Source organism: Salvelinus sp. IW2-2015, unplaced genomic scaffold (assembly GCF_002910315.2).
Source record: "Salvelinus sp. IW2-2015 unplaced genomic scaffold, ASM291031v2 Un_scaffold871, whole genome shotgun sequence".
Lineage (NCBI taxonomy): Eukaryota > Metazoa > Chordata > Actinopteri > Salmoniformes > Salmonidae > Salvelinus > Salvelinus sp. IW2-2015.
In genome coordinates, this window is record NW_019942634.1 from 377,522 (window position 1) to 394,327 (window position 16,806).

The 16,806-nt window shown below is 41.9% G+C and overlaps 1 protein-coding gene across 1 annotated transcript in view; it reads left to right on the forward strand.

The window, feature by feature from the left end:
• Nucleotides 1-9,358, forward strand: part of psmc5 (proteasome 26S subunit, ATPase 5) — a 29,120-nt gene extending 19,762 nt beyond the window's left edge. The window contains exons 11-12 of the mRNA XM_024136310.2: nt 1,995-2,081; nt 9,155-9,358. Coding sequence (XP_023992078.1) covers nt 1,995-2,081; nt 9,155-9,208 — 141 coding nt within the window. The 3' untranslated portion in view covers nt 9,209-9,358. The remainder of the gene's footprint in view (nt 1-1,994; nt 2,082-9,154) is intronic.
• Nucleotides 9,359-16,806: the final 7,448 nt, after the last annotated feature.

A 16,806-nucleotide genomic window follows, 5' to 3' on the forward strand; every position in this document is an offset into this window, starting at 1 on the left:
GCTGTGCACTTGTGGCTTGCTTTTCCCTTCACTTCTGCGGTCCAATCATCCCAAACGCTTCATCAATTGGTTTGTTGGCTGCTTTTCCTTCACTCTGCGGTCCAACTCATCCCAAACCTTCTCAATTGGGTTATCACTCTCCTTGGTGAAAGAGCCCTTACTCAGCATGGAGGTGTGTTTTGGGTCATTGACCCAAAGCGCAAATCCGATGGGATGGCGTATTGCTGTGGAAGTCATGCTAATTAAGTGTGCCTTATTCTAATTAAATCAGACAGTGTCACCAGCAAAGAATCATCACACCACATCCATGCTTCACGGTGGGAACTACACATGCTTTCACTATTCTCATAAAGACACAGCGGTTGGAACCAAAAATCTCAGATTTGGACTCCAGACCAAAGGACCGATTTCCGCCAGTGTCCTTTTAGTAGTGGTTTCTTTGCAGCAATGAAGGCCTGAATTCATGCAGTCTCCTCTGAACAGTTAATGTTGATGTGTTTGTTACTTTAACTCTGAAGCATTTATTTGGGCTGCAATCTGAGGTGCAGTTAATTCCAATGAACTTATCCTCTGCAGCAGAGGTAACTCTGGGTCTTCCTTTCCTGTGGCGGTCCTCAGAACCAGTTTCATCATAGCGCTTGATGGTTCCACAAAGTAACTAATTCCACAAAGTAACTTATAACCACGCACACCAGTTAATTTAAATGAATTCCAGGTGACTTCCTCATGAAGCTGGTTGAGAGAATGCTAGGTGTGCAAAGCTGTCATCAAGGCAAAGGGTGGCTACTTTGAAGAATCTCAAATATATTTTGTTTAACACTTTAGTGGTTACTACATGATTCCATGTGTTATTTCATAGTTTTCATAGAATATTCACTATTCTACAATGTAGAAAAACAAAAACCCTGGAATGAGGTGTGTCCAAACGTTTGACTGGTACTGCACACAAACCATGTCTCAATTGTATCAAGTCTTAGAAATCATTCTTTAACCTGTCTCTGCCCCTTCATCTACACTGATTTGAAGTGGATTTAACAGTGACATAAATAATCATAGCTTTCACCTGGTCAGTNAAATCATTCTTTAACCTGTCTCTGCCCCTTCATCTACACTGATTTGAAGTGGATTTAACAGTGACATAAATAATCATAGCTTTCACCTGGTCAGTCTTTCATGGAAAGTGCAAGTGTTCCTAATGTTTTGTACACTCTGTATATTAGTGTCTTATTTTATTATTATTTATTATTATATCTATTTTGTGTAGATCGTTGACAAATGATGACAATTTAAATCCGTCTTTATCCGTCTTTGTAACACACCAAAATGTAGAAAAAGTCGAGGGGTGTGAATACTGTATGGACAATACAAACGTGTACTCTGTTTTTGCCAGGCAAAACCGGAGAAGATTAAATGAGTGCTTGCTGGTCAACAGTCAAGACGCTCAACTTTTAGTTTTTGAACCACAGATTCAGTTATTTTGAGGCCTATTGTGTTGCACCAAATACTAGTCTATGTTAGTAATGAGATCAAATTGGCAAAGGTATATCAAATACAAATGGTGTAGCCTATTATGTGAATGAATATATTCAGTTTCACACTCACGACCCCCCACCCCCCAAAACCTTCTGGGTCGGACCCCCATTTTGGGAACCGGTGGGGATCTGTTTGTTTAACCATTTTACATTTTGTCTAGTTCAATGTAGTGGACACGTCCCACAGGGTTTTACATTTACGAGGTATGACTGTAGAATATTATAATAGAATACCCACTGACTTGATACTCCCACCACATTAGGGCTTGCATATGCACAAGGGCAGAATATGTCAAATTAGCCATCCTGAAACCTCCTCTAGCCTAGGAATTTGTCACCCTGTTTCTGGAGTGCCTTAGTGTTCGACCACTGTGGGTCTTAATGACTTTGTCACTGTAGGTCATTGTGTTATTTCACCATGGTTAACCTGTATTTGTGTTTCTGTTCCCTCTTACGTCTCAGGGTGTGTGCACAGAGTCTGGGATGTACGCCCTCAGGGAGAGGAGAGTGCACGTCAACCAGGAGGACTTTGAGATGGCTGTTGCCAAGGTTAGTCTTCTGTCCTGTTTATCTGTCTCTCTCACTGTCCATCACTCTCCAAGAGACCGTTTGTCTCGGTTTTACCTTATTCCTCTTATCCCCACATTCCTTATATATCGTTACTAACTAGTGTTGATCAGAGATTAGGTGTACATTCTTATATCTATACTGTTCTCAGATCTGTTTGTCTTTCCAACTACTGTGGTCATTGTCATGCCAAAACTGACATGACAACAACTATATAGGAGTTGACTATACACAGCTCAAACAGATTTGGGTCAGACAAACTTACATCTATCTTATCATTAAAATGGACAGACAAATCCTTTTCTCCTTGTTTTGTTTTGCTTATCACTGATAATAAAATAAAATGTTATTTGTCACATGCTTACTTATGGGKCCTTCCCAACAATGCAAAGAGAAAGAAAATATAGAAATAATAGTGAAGTAAAACGTTCAATATAAGTAATAGATAAACAATGAGTAACGCTATGTACAAGGGTTAATAGTACTGAGTTGATGTGCAGGGGTAGGAGATAATTAAGGTAGGCACACAATATATACAAAAGTATGTGGACACCTCTTCAAAACAGTGGATTCTGCCATTTCAGCCACACCCATTGCTGACAGGTGTATACAATTGAGCACAGTCATGCAATCTCCATAGACAAACATTGTCAGTAGAATGGCCTTACTGAAGCGCTCAGTGACTTTCAATGTGGCACTGTCATAAGATGCAACTTTTCRAACAAGTCAGTTTGTCAAATTTCTGCCCTGCTAGAGATTTCCCGGTCAACTAAGTGTTATTGTGAAATGGAAACGTCTAGGAGCAACAATGGCTCAGCCGCGAAGTGGTAGGCCACACAAGCTCACATAACGGGACCGCCGAGTGCTGAAGCACATAAAAAAGCCTAAYATCACCATGCGCAATGCCAAGTGTCAGCTGGAGTGATGTAAAGCTCACCGCCAGTGGAACCGCGTTTTCTGGAGGGATGAATCATGCTTAACCATCTGGCAGTCCGACGGATGAATATGGGTTTGGCGGATGTCAGAAGAACGCTACCTGCCCCAATGCATAGTGCCAACTAACATTTGGTGGAGGAGGAATGATGTTCTGGGACTGTTTCATGGTTCAGGCTAGGCCCCTTAGTTCCAGTGAAGGGAGATCTGAAGGGAGACGCAACAGCATGCAATGGCATTCTAGAGGATTCTGCGCTTCCAACMTTGTGGCAGCAGTTTGGGCAAGGCCCTTTCCTGTTCCAGCATCACAATACCCCTGTGCCCAAAGCGAGGTCCATACAGAAAAAGTTTGGCAAGATTGGTGTGGAAGAACTTGAGGTCAGGGCTCTGTGCAGGCCAGTCAACTCCATCGAGCACCTTTGGGATAAATTGGAACGACAACTGCGAGCCAAGCCTAATCGCCCAACCTCACTAAATGCACTTGTGGCTGAATCGAAGCAAGTCCCTGCAGCAATTTTCCAACTACTAGTGGAAAGCCTTCCCAGAAGAGTGGAGGCTATTATAGCATCAAATGCCCATGATTTTGGAACGAGATGTTCGGCGAGCAGGTGTCCACATTTTAGTTATGCAGTGTATGTACCGTGCATTCGGGAAAAGTATTCAGAACCCATGACTTTATCCTCCATTTTTTGTTACGTTACAACCTTATTCTAAAATTAAATTGTTTTTTCATCTCATCAATCTACACACACTACCCCATCATGACAAAGCAAAAACWGTTTTTTAGACATTTTTGCAAAGTTATTCCCAAAATAAAAAAGCTTGATATGACATTTACATACAGTTGAAGTCGGAAGTTTACATACACCTAGGTTGGAGTTCATTGACTCGTTTTTCAACCACTCCTCAAATTTCTTGTTAACAAACTATAGTTTTTGGCAAGTCGGTTAGGACGTCTTTGTGCATGACAAGTACTTTTTCCAACAATTGTTTACAGACAGATTATTTCACTTATAATTCACTGTATACAATTCCCGTGGGTCAGACGTTTACATACAATACACTAAGTTGACTGTGCCTTTAAACAGCTTGGAAAATTCCAGAAAATGTGTGTCATGGCTTTAGAAGCTTCTGATAGACATCATTTGAGTCAATTGGAGTGTGTTCCTGTGGATGTATTTCAAGGCCTACCTTCAAACTCAGTGCCTCTTTCCTTGACATCATGGGAAAATCAAAGAATCAGACAAGACCTCATAAAAAATTATAGACCTCCGCAAGTCTGCTTCATCCTTGGGAGTCATTTCCAAACGCCTGAAGGTACCACATTCATCTGTACAAACAATGGTACGCAAGGCATAAACACCATGGGACCACACAGCCGTCCATACTGCTCAGGAAGGAGATGCGTTCTGTCTCCTAGAAATGAACGTACTTTGCTGCGAAAAGTGCAAATCAATCTCAGAACAACGGCAAAGGACCTTGTGAAGATGCTGGAGGAAACGGGTACAAAAGTATCTATATCCACACTATACAAGTCTATATCGACATAACCTGAAAGGCCGCTCAGCAAGGAGAAGCCACTGCTCCAAAACTGCCAATTTAAAAAAGCAAGACGACCACCGGTTTGCACAACACATGGGGAACAAAGATCAATACTTTTTTGGAGAAATGTCCTTGTCAGAGGAAACAAAAATAGAACTGTTTTGGGCATAGACATTGTTAGTTTGGAGAAAAGGGGGAGGCTTGCAAGCCGAAGAAACCATCCCAACTGTGAAGCACGGGGCAGCGGAGCATGTTGTGGGGGTGCTTTGCTGCAGGAGGGATTGGTGCACTTCAAAATAGCCATGGCATCATGAGGGAGGAAAATTGTGGATATATTGTACGCCATCTCAGACACCAGTCAGGAAGTTAAAGCTTGGTCTCAAATGGGTCTTCCAAATGGACAATGACCCCACGCATACTTTCCAAAGTTTTGCAAAATGGCTTAAGGAAACAAAGTCAACGTATTGGAGTGGCCATCACAAAGCCTGACCTCAATCCTATAGAAAATGTGTGGGCGAACTGAAAAGCGTGTGTGAGCAAGGAGCCTACGAACCTGACTCAGTTACACCAGCTCTGTCTGGGAGGAATGGTCCAAAATTCACCCAACTTATTGTGGAAGCTTGTTGAGGCCTAGCCTAAGGCTTGACCCTAAGTTAAACAATGTAAAAGGCAATGCTACCAAATTTTTATTGAGTGTAAACTTCCGACTACAACTAAGTATTCCTAACCTTCACTTTTGTAAGCACCTTTTCGCAGCGATTACAGCCTCGAGTCTTTTTTTATGGGTGACTCCTGTAAGCCTTGTAACACCTGTATTTGGAGTTTCTTCATTCTTTTCTGCAGAATCTCTCAAACTCGGTCAGGTTGGCATTTCAGTTTCTCCAGAGGTGTTTATCGGGTCCGGGGCTTTTGCAGGGCCACTCAAGGACATTGAAACTTGTCCCGCTAAGCCACTCTATTGTTGTCTTGGCTGTGTGCTTAGTGTCGTTGTCCTGTTGGAAGGTGATCCTTTGCCCCATTCTGAGATCCTGAGTGCTCTGGAGCAAATTTTCATCAAGGATCTCTCTGTACTTTGCTCCATTCATCTTCCCCCTCGATCCTGACTAGACTCCTAGTCCCTGCTGTTGAAAAACATCCCCACAGTATGATGCTGCCATCACCATGCTTCACCGTAGGGATGGTGCCAGGTTTCCTCTACATGTGACGCTTGGCATTAAGGCCAAAGAGTTCAATCTTAAAAAAAATAAAAAATAATCACCTTTATTTAACCAGGTTGGCCAGTTGAGAACAAGTTCTCATTTACAACTGCGACCTGGCCAAGATGAAGCAAACCAGTGCGACAAAAAACAACACATAGGATGAACAAAAGTACAGTCAATAACACAATAGAAAAATCTATATACAGTGTGCAAATGGAGTAAGGAGGTAAGGCAATAAATAGGCCATAGTAGTGAAGCAATTAACTTAACAAACTAACATGGATGTGCAGATGATGATGTGCAAGTAGAAATACTGGTGTGCAAAATAGTAAATAAAATCAATATGGGGATGAGGTAGGTAGTTGGGTGTGCTATTAACCAGAGAATCTTGTTTCTCATGGTCTGAGTCTTTAGGTGCCTTTTGACAAACTCTAACACGAAACCCAAACCGGCTGRGCGCGTGCGCTATCGTGCATAAATTTATTTTGTCCCCCCACAACAAACGCGATTACGAGACGCAGGTTAAAATACCAAAACAAACTCTGAACCAATTACATAAAATTTGGGGACAAGTCGAAAAGCATTAAACATGTATGGCAATTTAGCTAGTTTGCACATGCTAGCTAATTTGTCCTGGGATATAAACATTGAGTTGTTGTTTTACCTGAAATGCACAAGGTCTTCTACTCCGACAATTAATCCACACATAAAACGGCCAACCGAATCGTTTCTAGTCATCTCTCCTCCTTCCAGGCTTTTTCATCTTTGAATTTATATGGTGATTGGCATCTACACTTTTACCACGACAACCGGCAAAACATTTCGTCTTTCAATCACCCACGTGGGTATAACCAATGAGGAAATGGCACGTGGGTACCTGCTTCTATAAACCAATGAGATGGGAGAGGCAGGACTCTCAACGCGATCTGCGTCAGAAATAGAAAGCAGTTCTATTTTAGCCCTTGGCAACGCAGACGCTCGTTGGCGCACGTGAGCAGTGTGGGTGCAATAATTGAATAACATGGATTTCTAAATTTATTTTGCGACGCACGCGATGTGTCCGGTCTGGTCAGCATGTAAGCGGGCTGTTGTGCCTTTTACTGAGGAGTGGCTTCTGTTTGACCACTCGACCATAAAGGCCTGATTTGGGTGAGTGCTACAGAGATGGTTTTCCTTCTGGAAGGTTCTCCCATCTACACAGATGAACTTTGGGTGGCCTTTGGGTTCTTGGTAACCTCCCTGACCAAGGCCCTTCTCCACAGATTGCTCAGTTTGGCTGGGCGGCCAGCTCTAGGAAGAGTCTTGGTGGTTCCAAACTTCTTCCATTTAAGAATGATGGAGGCCACTGTGTTCTTGGGGACCTTCCATGCTGCAGACATTTTTTGGTGTCCTTCCCCAGATCAGTGCCTCGACAATCCGGTCTCGGAGCTCTACAGACAAATCCTTCGACCTCATGGCTTGGTTTTTGCTCTGACATGCACTGTCAACTGTGGGACTTGATATAGACAGGTGTGCATTTCCAAATCATGTCCAATCAATTGAATTTACCACATTTGGACTCCAAGTTGTACAAACATCTCAAGGATGATCAATGGAAACAGGACACACCTGAGCTCAATTTCAAGTCTTATAGCAAAGGGTCTGAATACTTATTATGTAAATAAGGTATTTCTATCTTTTTTTGCAAAAAATAAATAAATAAAAACCCATTTTCACTGTCATTATCAGCTATTGTGTGTAGATTGAGAAAATATTTAAATCATTTTAGAATAAGGCTGTAACATAACAAAATGTGGAAAATGTAAAGGTCTGACAACATTCCGAATACATTGCCAGTCAAAAGTTTGGACACCTACTCATTCAAGGATTTTCTTTATTATTATTTTTACTATTTTCTTTATTGTAGAGTAGTAGTGAAGACAAAAACTATGAAATATCACAAATGGAATCTTGTAGTAACCAAAAAAGTGTTGAACACATTCAAATATATTTTATATTTGAGATTCTTCATATTAGCATCCCTTTGCCTTGATGACAGCGTTGCACAGTCAACCAGCTTCATGAGGTAGTCACCTGGATTTCATTTCAGTTAACAGGTGTGCCTTGTTAAAAGTTTATTTGGGATTTATTTTGTTCTTAATGCGTTTGAGCCAATCAGTTTTGTTGTGACATGGTGGGGGGGTATACAGAAGATAGCCCTATTTGGTAAAAGACCAAGTCCATATTATGGCGCGCTCAAATAAGCAAAGCGAAACAACAGTCCATTACTTTAAGACATGGTCAGTCAATACGGATTTTTTTTTTAAAGAACTTTGAAAGTTTCTTCAAGTGCAGTCGCATAAACCATCAAGCGCTATGATGAAACTGGCTCTCATGAGGACTGCCACAGGAATGGAAGACCCAGAGTTAACTCTGCTGCAGAGGATAAGTTCATTAGAGTTACCAGCCTCAGAAATTGCAGCCGAAATAAATGCTTCAGAGTTCAWGTAACAGACACATCTCAACATCAACTGTTCAGAMGAGACTGCGTGACTCAGGCCTTCATGGTCGAAATGCWGCAAAGAAACCACTACTAAAGGAAACAAATAAGAAGAGACTTGCTTGGCTCAAGAAACACGAGCAATTGACATTAGACCAGTGGAAATCTGTCCTTTGTTCTGATGAGTCCAAATTTGAGATTTTTGGTTCCAAAGACGTCAAAAAGACAAGTCACAGTGGCGGAATATATTATAAAAAATAAAAATAAACATACGTTTGTTTCCTCAACACCGGAGAGCAACACCTGTCCGTTGAAGTTCACAAAGCAAATATTGCATTCAACAATTTATGACCTGCAACATGGTCAAGCAAGTGAATGTTTTCGAGAGGCGTTGTTGTGCCCTCTTCATGACTGTTGGGATGTTTGGACCATGATTTTTCATTAGTGATGTGGAAATGAGGAACTTGAAGCTCTCGGCCTGCTCCATTACAGCCCCGTCGACGTGAATGGGGGCGTGCTCAGCTCTCCGTTTCCTGTAGTCTACGATCAGTTCCATTGTSTTGCCGATGTTGAGGGAGAGGTTGTTGTCCTGGCACCACACTGCCTACCCTGACCACCTGGGGAAGTCCCATCAGGTCCCAGGGTTCTTAGCTTAGTGATGAGCTTGCAGGGCATTGTGGTGTTGAACGCTGAGCTGTAGTCAATGAACAGCATTCTCATGTAGTGTTCCTTTTTGTCCAAGTAGGAAAGGGAAGTGTGGAGTGCAAGAAGGATTGTGTCATTTGTGGATCTGTTGGGGGCAGTATGCGAATTGGAGTGTGTCTGGGATGATGGTGTGAGAATGTCTCCTTATAAGGTAAATGATCACTGGCTAATGACCCCTATCCTTTGTGTCTTTCCAGGTGATGCAGAAGGACAGRGAGAAGAACATGTCCATTAAGAAACTCTGGAAGTAGAACTTTGGGATTTTTTGGACCCCAACGCAGATATTTACCCGCAAAGTCACACATGTATATTTTTCTTCTTTTGTTTAGGGTTGGTTTATAATTGTTACCTAGTTCATTCTAGTTCATTCTAAAATAAATTGTCTCCCCACTGAGAAACAAGTCCCCCATTTTTATTAAATTTTTTCTGCTGTAGCCTGTTTCTAGATCTGTTGTGCTGTATACCTAACAAGACCATAGGGGGTTGGCTATACAGCACAAACTGATCTGGGACAAGGCTACCTCTCCTGAGTCTTGAATATAATAGGTATTGTGTATTTTTTCGTAAGTCAAGACCAGAGGGGTATACTACAAACAGGATCAAAGAGTTGGCCAGCTGACTTTGATAAACAACCAGTGACGGTACGTGGGTAAAATAACTGAGGAAGCCAAGCCAGTAAAAAGGCCATATTATAACCTATGTTCTGATAATTGCGTTGTTTGCTCTATAACCCATTCGTTCATATGCKAKCGTGATATTCAATAAGGCAAAGACATCAAAAAGACAAGTCACACAGTGGRGGAATAAATTAAACTACACATACGTTTGTTTCCTCACAAAACCGGAGAGCATCACCTGTCCGTTGAACTCCACAAAGCAAATATTGCATTCAACAATTTATGACCTGCAACATGGTCAAGCAAGAATGTTTGACAGTTTACTAAATAAACTCATTTAGAAACAGAGTTACCGCAAATCAGCACAAAGACAACAGGAGCTCTGCCTCTGCGGTTCCAGCACCATTTTAACTTAAAAATGTAAACATCACATCAAGGCTATATATGCTTAATTTAATAAACCGAAAAAAGATATAAAAAACAATTTAGTTCAATCAATGTTGCTAAGTATTATGTGGCTGTCCATGGTATGTTTGTGTAAGTTWAAAAAAAAAWATATATATATATATAATTAAAAGTAGACTAGTTGAACGCCAATGCCGTTTTGTTGGCAAAACGAGCTATGACTGTCATTCAGTACACTTTTAGTTTTTGTTGTCATAGGTTACCTAACTAAAGTGCTTGTTAGCCTAAATTCCTGGCATGGGCAACAATGAACCAGCGAAGTTAACCTGAGCCTACTTAGCTACATCTAGGCTACTTATTGAATTTCAATCGTCTCAGGCCAGTGGCACAACATGTTCATTTATTGTTAGATCACAATCATAATCATTGGCCTGTACAGAGAATTAAGTCAACCACAAGTCCAAAACCCCATCTCCATCCATGGTTTGGGAAGTTTTTCAGAAAATGTATTTTTCTTAGGAAGTGATTTGATTGGTCTGAAGCCAAATCCAAACGGTCCCCCTTTGGGTGTTTTTCTGCACCAGATCAGCTCAACGCTGATTGGCTAATTATTACATTTTTTTTTTAATCAAGGGAGGCCAAATGCTGCAGCAGCAACATGTTATACTCTTTTTATCCAGACAACATCAGATACATGGGCTACACATACTGAGAAAGAGGCGGCGTCTCCCTCAGATGATTTCTCCGGCGAATTTAATTGTAGTATACCTTTAAGGAAGGCCAAGTAAGCTCTGTTTATACCTGGTGTTAACGTGTCCTGATTTTGCCCGCATTTTTAGATGGGTATAGACAAGGTCTTCCTGACTACCTCCCGGGGGTATCAGATCAGGTCTTTGCCAATAAACCTCAGAATTGAGCTGCCTGTGTATACACAGCCACCCTGAGAACCCAGTTCTGATTTTATTTTCATATCCACATTTTTTTCTTCTAACTTTTGTGCCCCATATCAGATTTAAGCATTCACACTGATGTAGCCTCCAAAGTAACACACAGATGCAATGCTCATTTCCTGTCACCGTTCCTTGAAATTGTGGTATTTATGCTAATGACAGGTCATGTAAAAAAATAAAAAAAAGTGACTATACTGAGGTCCCATCATCATCAGAATTGTATCAGGATTAAGATCCACATATGGATGTGGTTATAAATCTTAACTCAAGACCAGATTCCATGTGGTGTTTTGCTGTTTACCCATTAGGTAAAAGCTCAGATGGGTAGCAGATTGACAAAACATCTAAATTGGGAGACATTTTAATACCATGTGTAGACGTGGCAAACCTTGAACAGAAACCCTATTAAAACCATGCACCCTTTGTCCTGATCTTGTCTACATTCCGATTGTGACCATATTTTGTCAGATGCTAACATATGGAATTGTTGTAAGATGGTCATGCCAAGTATAATTTAGCTATTTGATTTGGAATTGTAAGACTCCTTAAAGTATAAAAAATATTTCAACAATTTAAATTAATTTTGGCCTTACTGCTATTAGCCCATACAAACGCATTGAATGACATATTCACGACATGGAACAACATAGTCAACAACAAAATCTAAAGGAAGTTTGTTCTGAAGTGTCTATCCTATATTTGAGAGAGATAAGAATGATCAGGAATGTACACTGAACAAAAAATATAAGCGCAACATGTAAAGTGTTGGTCCCGTGTTTCAAATTTTCCATGCGCACAAAAAGCTCTCAAATATTGTGCACAAATTTGTTTACATCACTCTTAGTGAGCATTTCTCCTTTGCCAAGATAATCCATCCACCTGACAGGTGTTGCATATCAAGAAGCTGATTAAACAGCATGATTATTACACAGGTGCACCTTTTGCTTGGGACACAATGCCACAGAGGTCTCACATTTTGAGGGAGTGTGCAATTGGCATGATGACTGCAGGAAATGTCCACCTGAGCTGTTGCTAGAGAATTGAATGTTAATTTCTCTACCATAAGCTGCCTCCAATGTCATTTTAGACAATCGCATGTAGCAAGGATCTGTACACCACCTGGAAGCTGAATGATGGTGCCGGAGAGAATGGCTGCCGTTTTACGGTCTCCTAACCGATGGTGCTATTGTGTTTTTTTTCTCATATTATTTGTAACTTATTTGTACATAATGTTTATGCCACCGTCTCTTATGACCGAAAAGAGCTTCTGGAAATCAGGACAATGATTGCTCACCTCGTATTGAAAGACAATTTTCTTCTTTAATGAGTCGGATGACAGGGATTTACTCCAGACACCCGACAAGGCCCTCATCCCCATCATTTGCAGGAGAATGAGATATTGAGGACGAAGGTCGGGTGCCTTGTAAGGATCCGGTGGCGAGTGGGTAATTTGCCTTTACCATCGGTCCTATTAGTCAACGTACAATCATTGGATAATAAAATAGACGAACTAGAAGCACGTATATCCTACCAACGGGACATTAAAAATTGTAATATCTTATGTTTCACCGAGTTGTGGCTGAACGACGACATGAATAACATACAGCTGGTGGTTATACACTATCGGCAGGAAAGAGCAGTAGCCTCTGGTAAGACAAGGGGTGGCGGTCTATGTATATTTGTATGTATATTACAGCTGGTGAACTATCTAAGGAAGTCTCAAGGTTTTGCTCGCCTGAGGTAGAGTATCTCATAACCTGTAGACCACACTATTTACCAAGAGAGTTTTCATATATATTAGTTGCTGTCTATTTACCACCACAAACCAATGCTGGCACTAAAACTGCAGTGCCCCTATGGACTTTAATGCAGGAGAACTTTAAATCTGTTTAACCAACCAGAGGAAAAATAAACTCTTGACCATCTATACTCCACACACAGAGACTCATACAAAGCTCTCCCTCGCCCTCCTTTTGGGAAATCTAAATCTGACCATAATCCTATCCTGATTCCTGCTTACAAGCAAAACTAAGGCAGAAAGCACCAGTGACTCAGTCAATAAAAAAAAGTGGTCAGGTGAAGCAGATGCTAAGCTACAGGCCTGTTTTGCTAACACAGACTGGAATATGTTTTGGGATTCTTCTGATGGCATTGATGAGTACACCAGATCAGTCACTGGCTTCATCAATAAGTGCATCGAGGACGTCGTCCCCACAGTGACTGTATGCACATACCTCAACCAGAAGCTATGGATTACAGGCAACATCCCCACTGAGCTAAAGGGTAGAGCTGCCGCTTTCAAGGAGCGGAAGTTTATAAGAAATCCCGCTATGCCCTCCGACAAACCATCAAACAGGCCAAGCTTCAATACAGGGCTAAGATTGAATCGTACTACCTCGGCTCCGAAACTTGTCGGATGTGGCAGGGCTTGCAAACTACAAACGAAAGCACAATCACGAGCTGCCCAGTGTCACGAGCTGCCCAGTGACACGAGCCTGCTAGATGAGCTAAATTACTTCTATGCTCGCTTCGAGGCAAGTAACACTGAAACATGCAGGAGAGCATCAGCTGTTCTGGACGACTGTGATCGCGCAATCCGTAGCCGATGTAAGACCTTTTAAACAGGTCAACAGTCAAAAGGCCACATAGCCAGACAGATTACCAGGAAGTGTACTCCGAGCATGCCATGACCAAATGGCAAATGTCTTCACTGACATTTTCAACCTCTCCCTGACTGAGTCTGTAATACCAACATGTTTCAAGCAGATCACCATAGCCCCTGTGCCCAAGAAACACTAAGGTAACCTGCCTAAATGACTACCGACGAGTAGCACTCACGTCTGTAGCCATGAAGTGCATTTGAAAGGCTGGTTATGGCACATATCAACACCATTATCCCAGAAACCCTAGACCCACACCAATTTGCATACCGCCCCAACAGATCCACAGATTATGCAATCTCTATTTCACTCCACACTGCCCTTTCCCACCTGGACAAAAGGAACACCTATGTGAGAATGCTATTCATTAACTACAGCTCAGCGTTCAACACCATAGTGCCTCAAAGCTCATCAATAAGCTAAGGACACTGGTACTAAACACCTCTCTCTGCAACAGTGTTATGGGAATTTTATGAATAATGACTAAATGATGTATACATTTAACGTAGAATTATAACTAACAGAATTATATCCTGTCTGATGAATCATGTTTGTACATAAGAAAGAGGGACTGTTAGCAGACAAGGAACTGTGACATCTTGTGACCACTGTGGAACTGATAACAGGGAAGGAAGTCTCCCCAACTAGGGAGGGGAGAAACCTTGGGCTTGTAGTAGATTGTACAACAGGTGGCAGGCAATATATGAGGAGGACTTGTAAACTATATTATCATTGTATTAGAGTGACATTTATGACGAAATGAGAGGTATATAAACCAATGAACATGTAATAATTGGCAGAACGTTCCGTAAATAAACATTTGCCTATTGTAGATTGGGCCTCTGTCTGTATTTATTTCTATCAGTATCCTACAAATCCTGATATAGCAGACTGTGTAGTTTAATTGAATTGGTTAAAGAACATGAGAACATAATTTTCTTATCAAACAGGATCCTGGTTTTCCTGCTGGGCAGCCCCGAGGTGGTAAGGGTCAGTAACGACACATTCGCCACGCTGATCCTCAACTCGGGTGCGTGCTCAGTCCCCTCCTGTACTCCCTGTTCACTCATGACGGCATGGCCAGGCACGACTCCACCACCACCATTAAGTTTGCTGATGACACAATAGTGGTAGGCCTGATCACCGACAACGATGAGACAGCCTATAGGGAGGAGGTCAGAGACCTGGCGGTGTGGTGCCAGGACAACAACCTCTCCCGCAACGTGATCAAGACAAAGGAGATGATTGTGGACTACAGGCAAGGAGGACAGAGCACTCCCCAATTCTCATGGGTGGGGCTGTAGTGGAACAGGTTGGGAGCCTCAGGTTCCTTGGTGTCCACATCATCAACAAACTATCATGGTCCATGCACACCAAGACAGTCGTGAAGAGGGCAGAACAAAACCTATTCCCCCTCAGAAGACTGAAAAGATTTGGCGTGGGTCCTCAGATCCTTAATGTTCTACAGCTGCACCATCGAGAGCATCCTGACTGGTTGCAGCACTTCCTGGTATGGCAACTGCTCGGCATACAGAGGGTACTGAGTACGGCCCGGTACATCACTGGGGCCAAGCTTCCTGCCATCCAGGACCTCTATACCAGGCGGTGTCAGAGGAAGGCCCTAAAAATTGTCAGTCACCCTAGTCATAGACTGTCCTCTCTGCTACCGCACGGCAAGCGGTACCAGAGAGCCAAGTCTAGGTCCAAAAGGCTTCTAAACAGCTTCTATCCCCAAGCCATAAGACTCCTGAACAGCTAATCAAATGGCTACCCAGACTAATTGCATTGCKCCCCCTCTTTTACACTGCTGCTTTTCTCTGTTTATTGTCTACGCATAGTCACATTAACTCTACATACATGTACATATTACCTCGACTAACTCTGTACCGGTACCCCCTGTATATAGCCTCGCTGTTATTTTACTGCTGCTCTTTAATTATTTGTTACTTTTATTTCTTATGTTTTCCTTATCTATTTTTTACTTAACAAATTTTTTCTTAGCTGCATTGTTGGTTAAGGGCTTGTAAGTAAGCATTTCACTGTAAGGTTGTATTCAGCACGTGACAAATTTGATTTGAAAATGTTCCAATTCTTCCATGGCCTGCATTCTCACCAGACGTGTCACCCATTGAGCGTGTTTGAGATGCTCTGGATCGACATATACGACAGCATGTTCCAGTTCCCGCCAATATTCAGCAACTTCGCACCGCCATTGAAGAGGAGTTGGACAACATCTCCTTCGCATAGAGTTAATGGGTCGTGCTGCATAAGACAAATGGTGGTCAGACCAAATACTGACTGGTTTTCTGATCCATGCCCCTACATTTTTTAAGGTATCTGTGACCAACGGATACATTTCTGTAATCCCAGTCGTGAAATCCATAGATTAGGGCTTAATGAATTTATTTCAATTGATTGATTTCCTGCTATGGACTGTATCTCAGTATAATCTTTTGTTGCAGGTTGCGTTTAATATTGTTCAGTATATCTATCCCCTTATTTTAGGCACTAAACTATCTCCATATACTTCCATTCATTTTTTTAAATGGTACTGGGGAATATCTTTAAGTATTTTGGGTAAGGTTGGAAAACAAAAGTCACATTGGGATTCAAACTATCGACCTTGTGTATCACATACAGTATTCAACACCAATCAGCCTGTTACCAACCCTTAGTAAACTTTTAGATTTTCTTTGTTGACCAGATACAATGCTATTGTACTGTAAACAAATTGACAACAGACTTTCAGCACGCCTATATGGAAGGACATTTAACAATCACTGCACTTACACAAATTACAGGGTTCAGGGCAGCACAGCTGGCCCTTAAATGTACACAGAGAGCTAACATTAATCATATGCATGTACATCTCTCATGGCTCAAAGTGGAGGAGAAATGTCCGGGAACTGGCAGGTGCCTTGGTGGAAGAGTGGGGTAACATCTCACAGCAAGAACTCACAAATCTGGTGCAGTCCATGAGGAGGTGATGCATTGCGGTACTTAATGCAGCTGGTGGCCACACCAGATACTGACTGTTACTTTTGATATTGACCCCCCCTCTGTTAGTCACATGTCTGTGGAACTTGTTCAGTTTATGTCTCAGTTGTTGAATCTTTTTTTGGTCTTTTTTTACTGAGTTTAGCGCACAGCTTGGAAACCCATGCATATACCTCACAAGACATGCCACCAAAGGTCTCTTCACAATCCTCAAGAACAG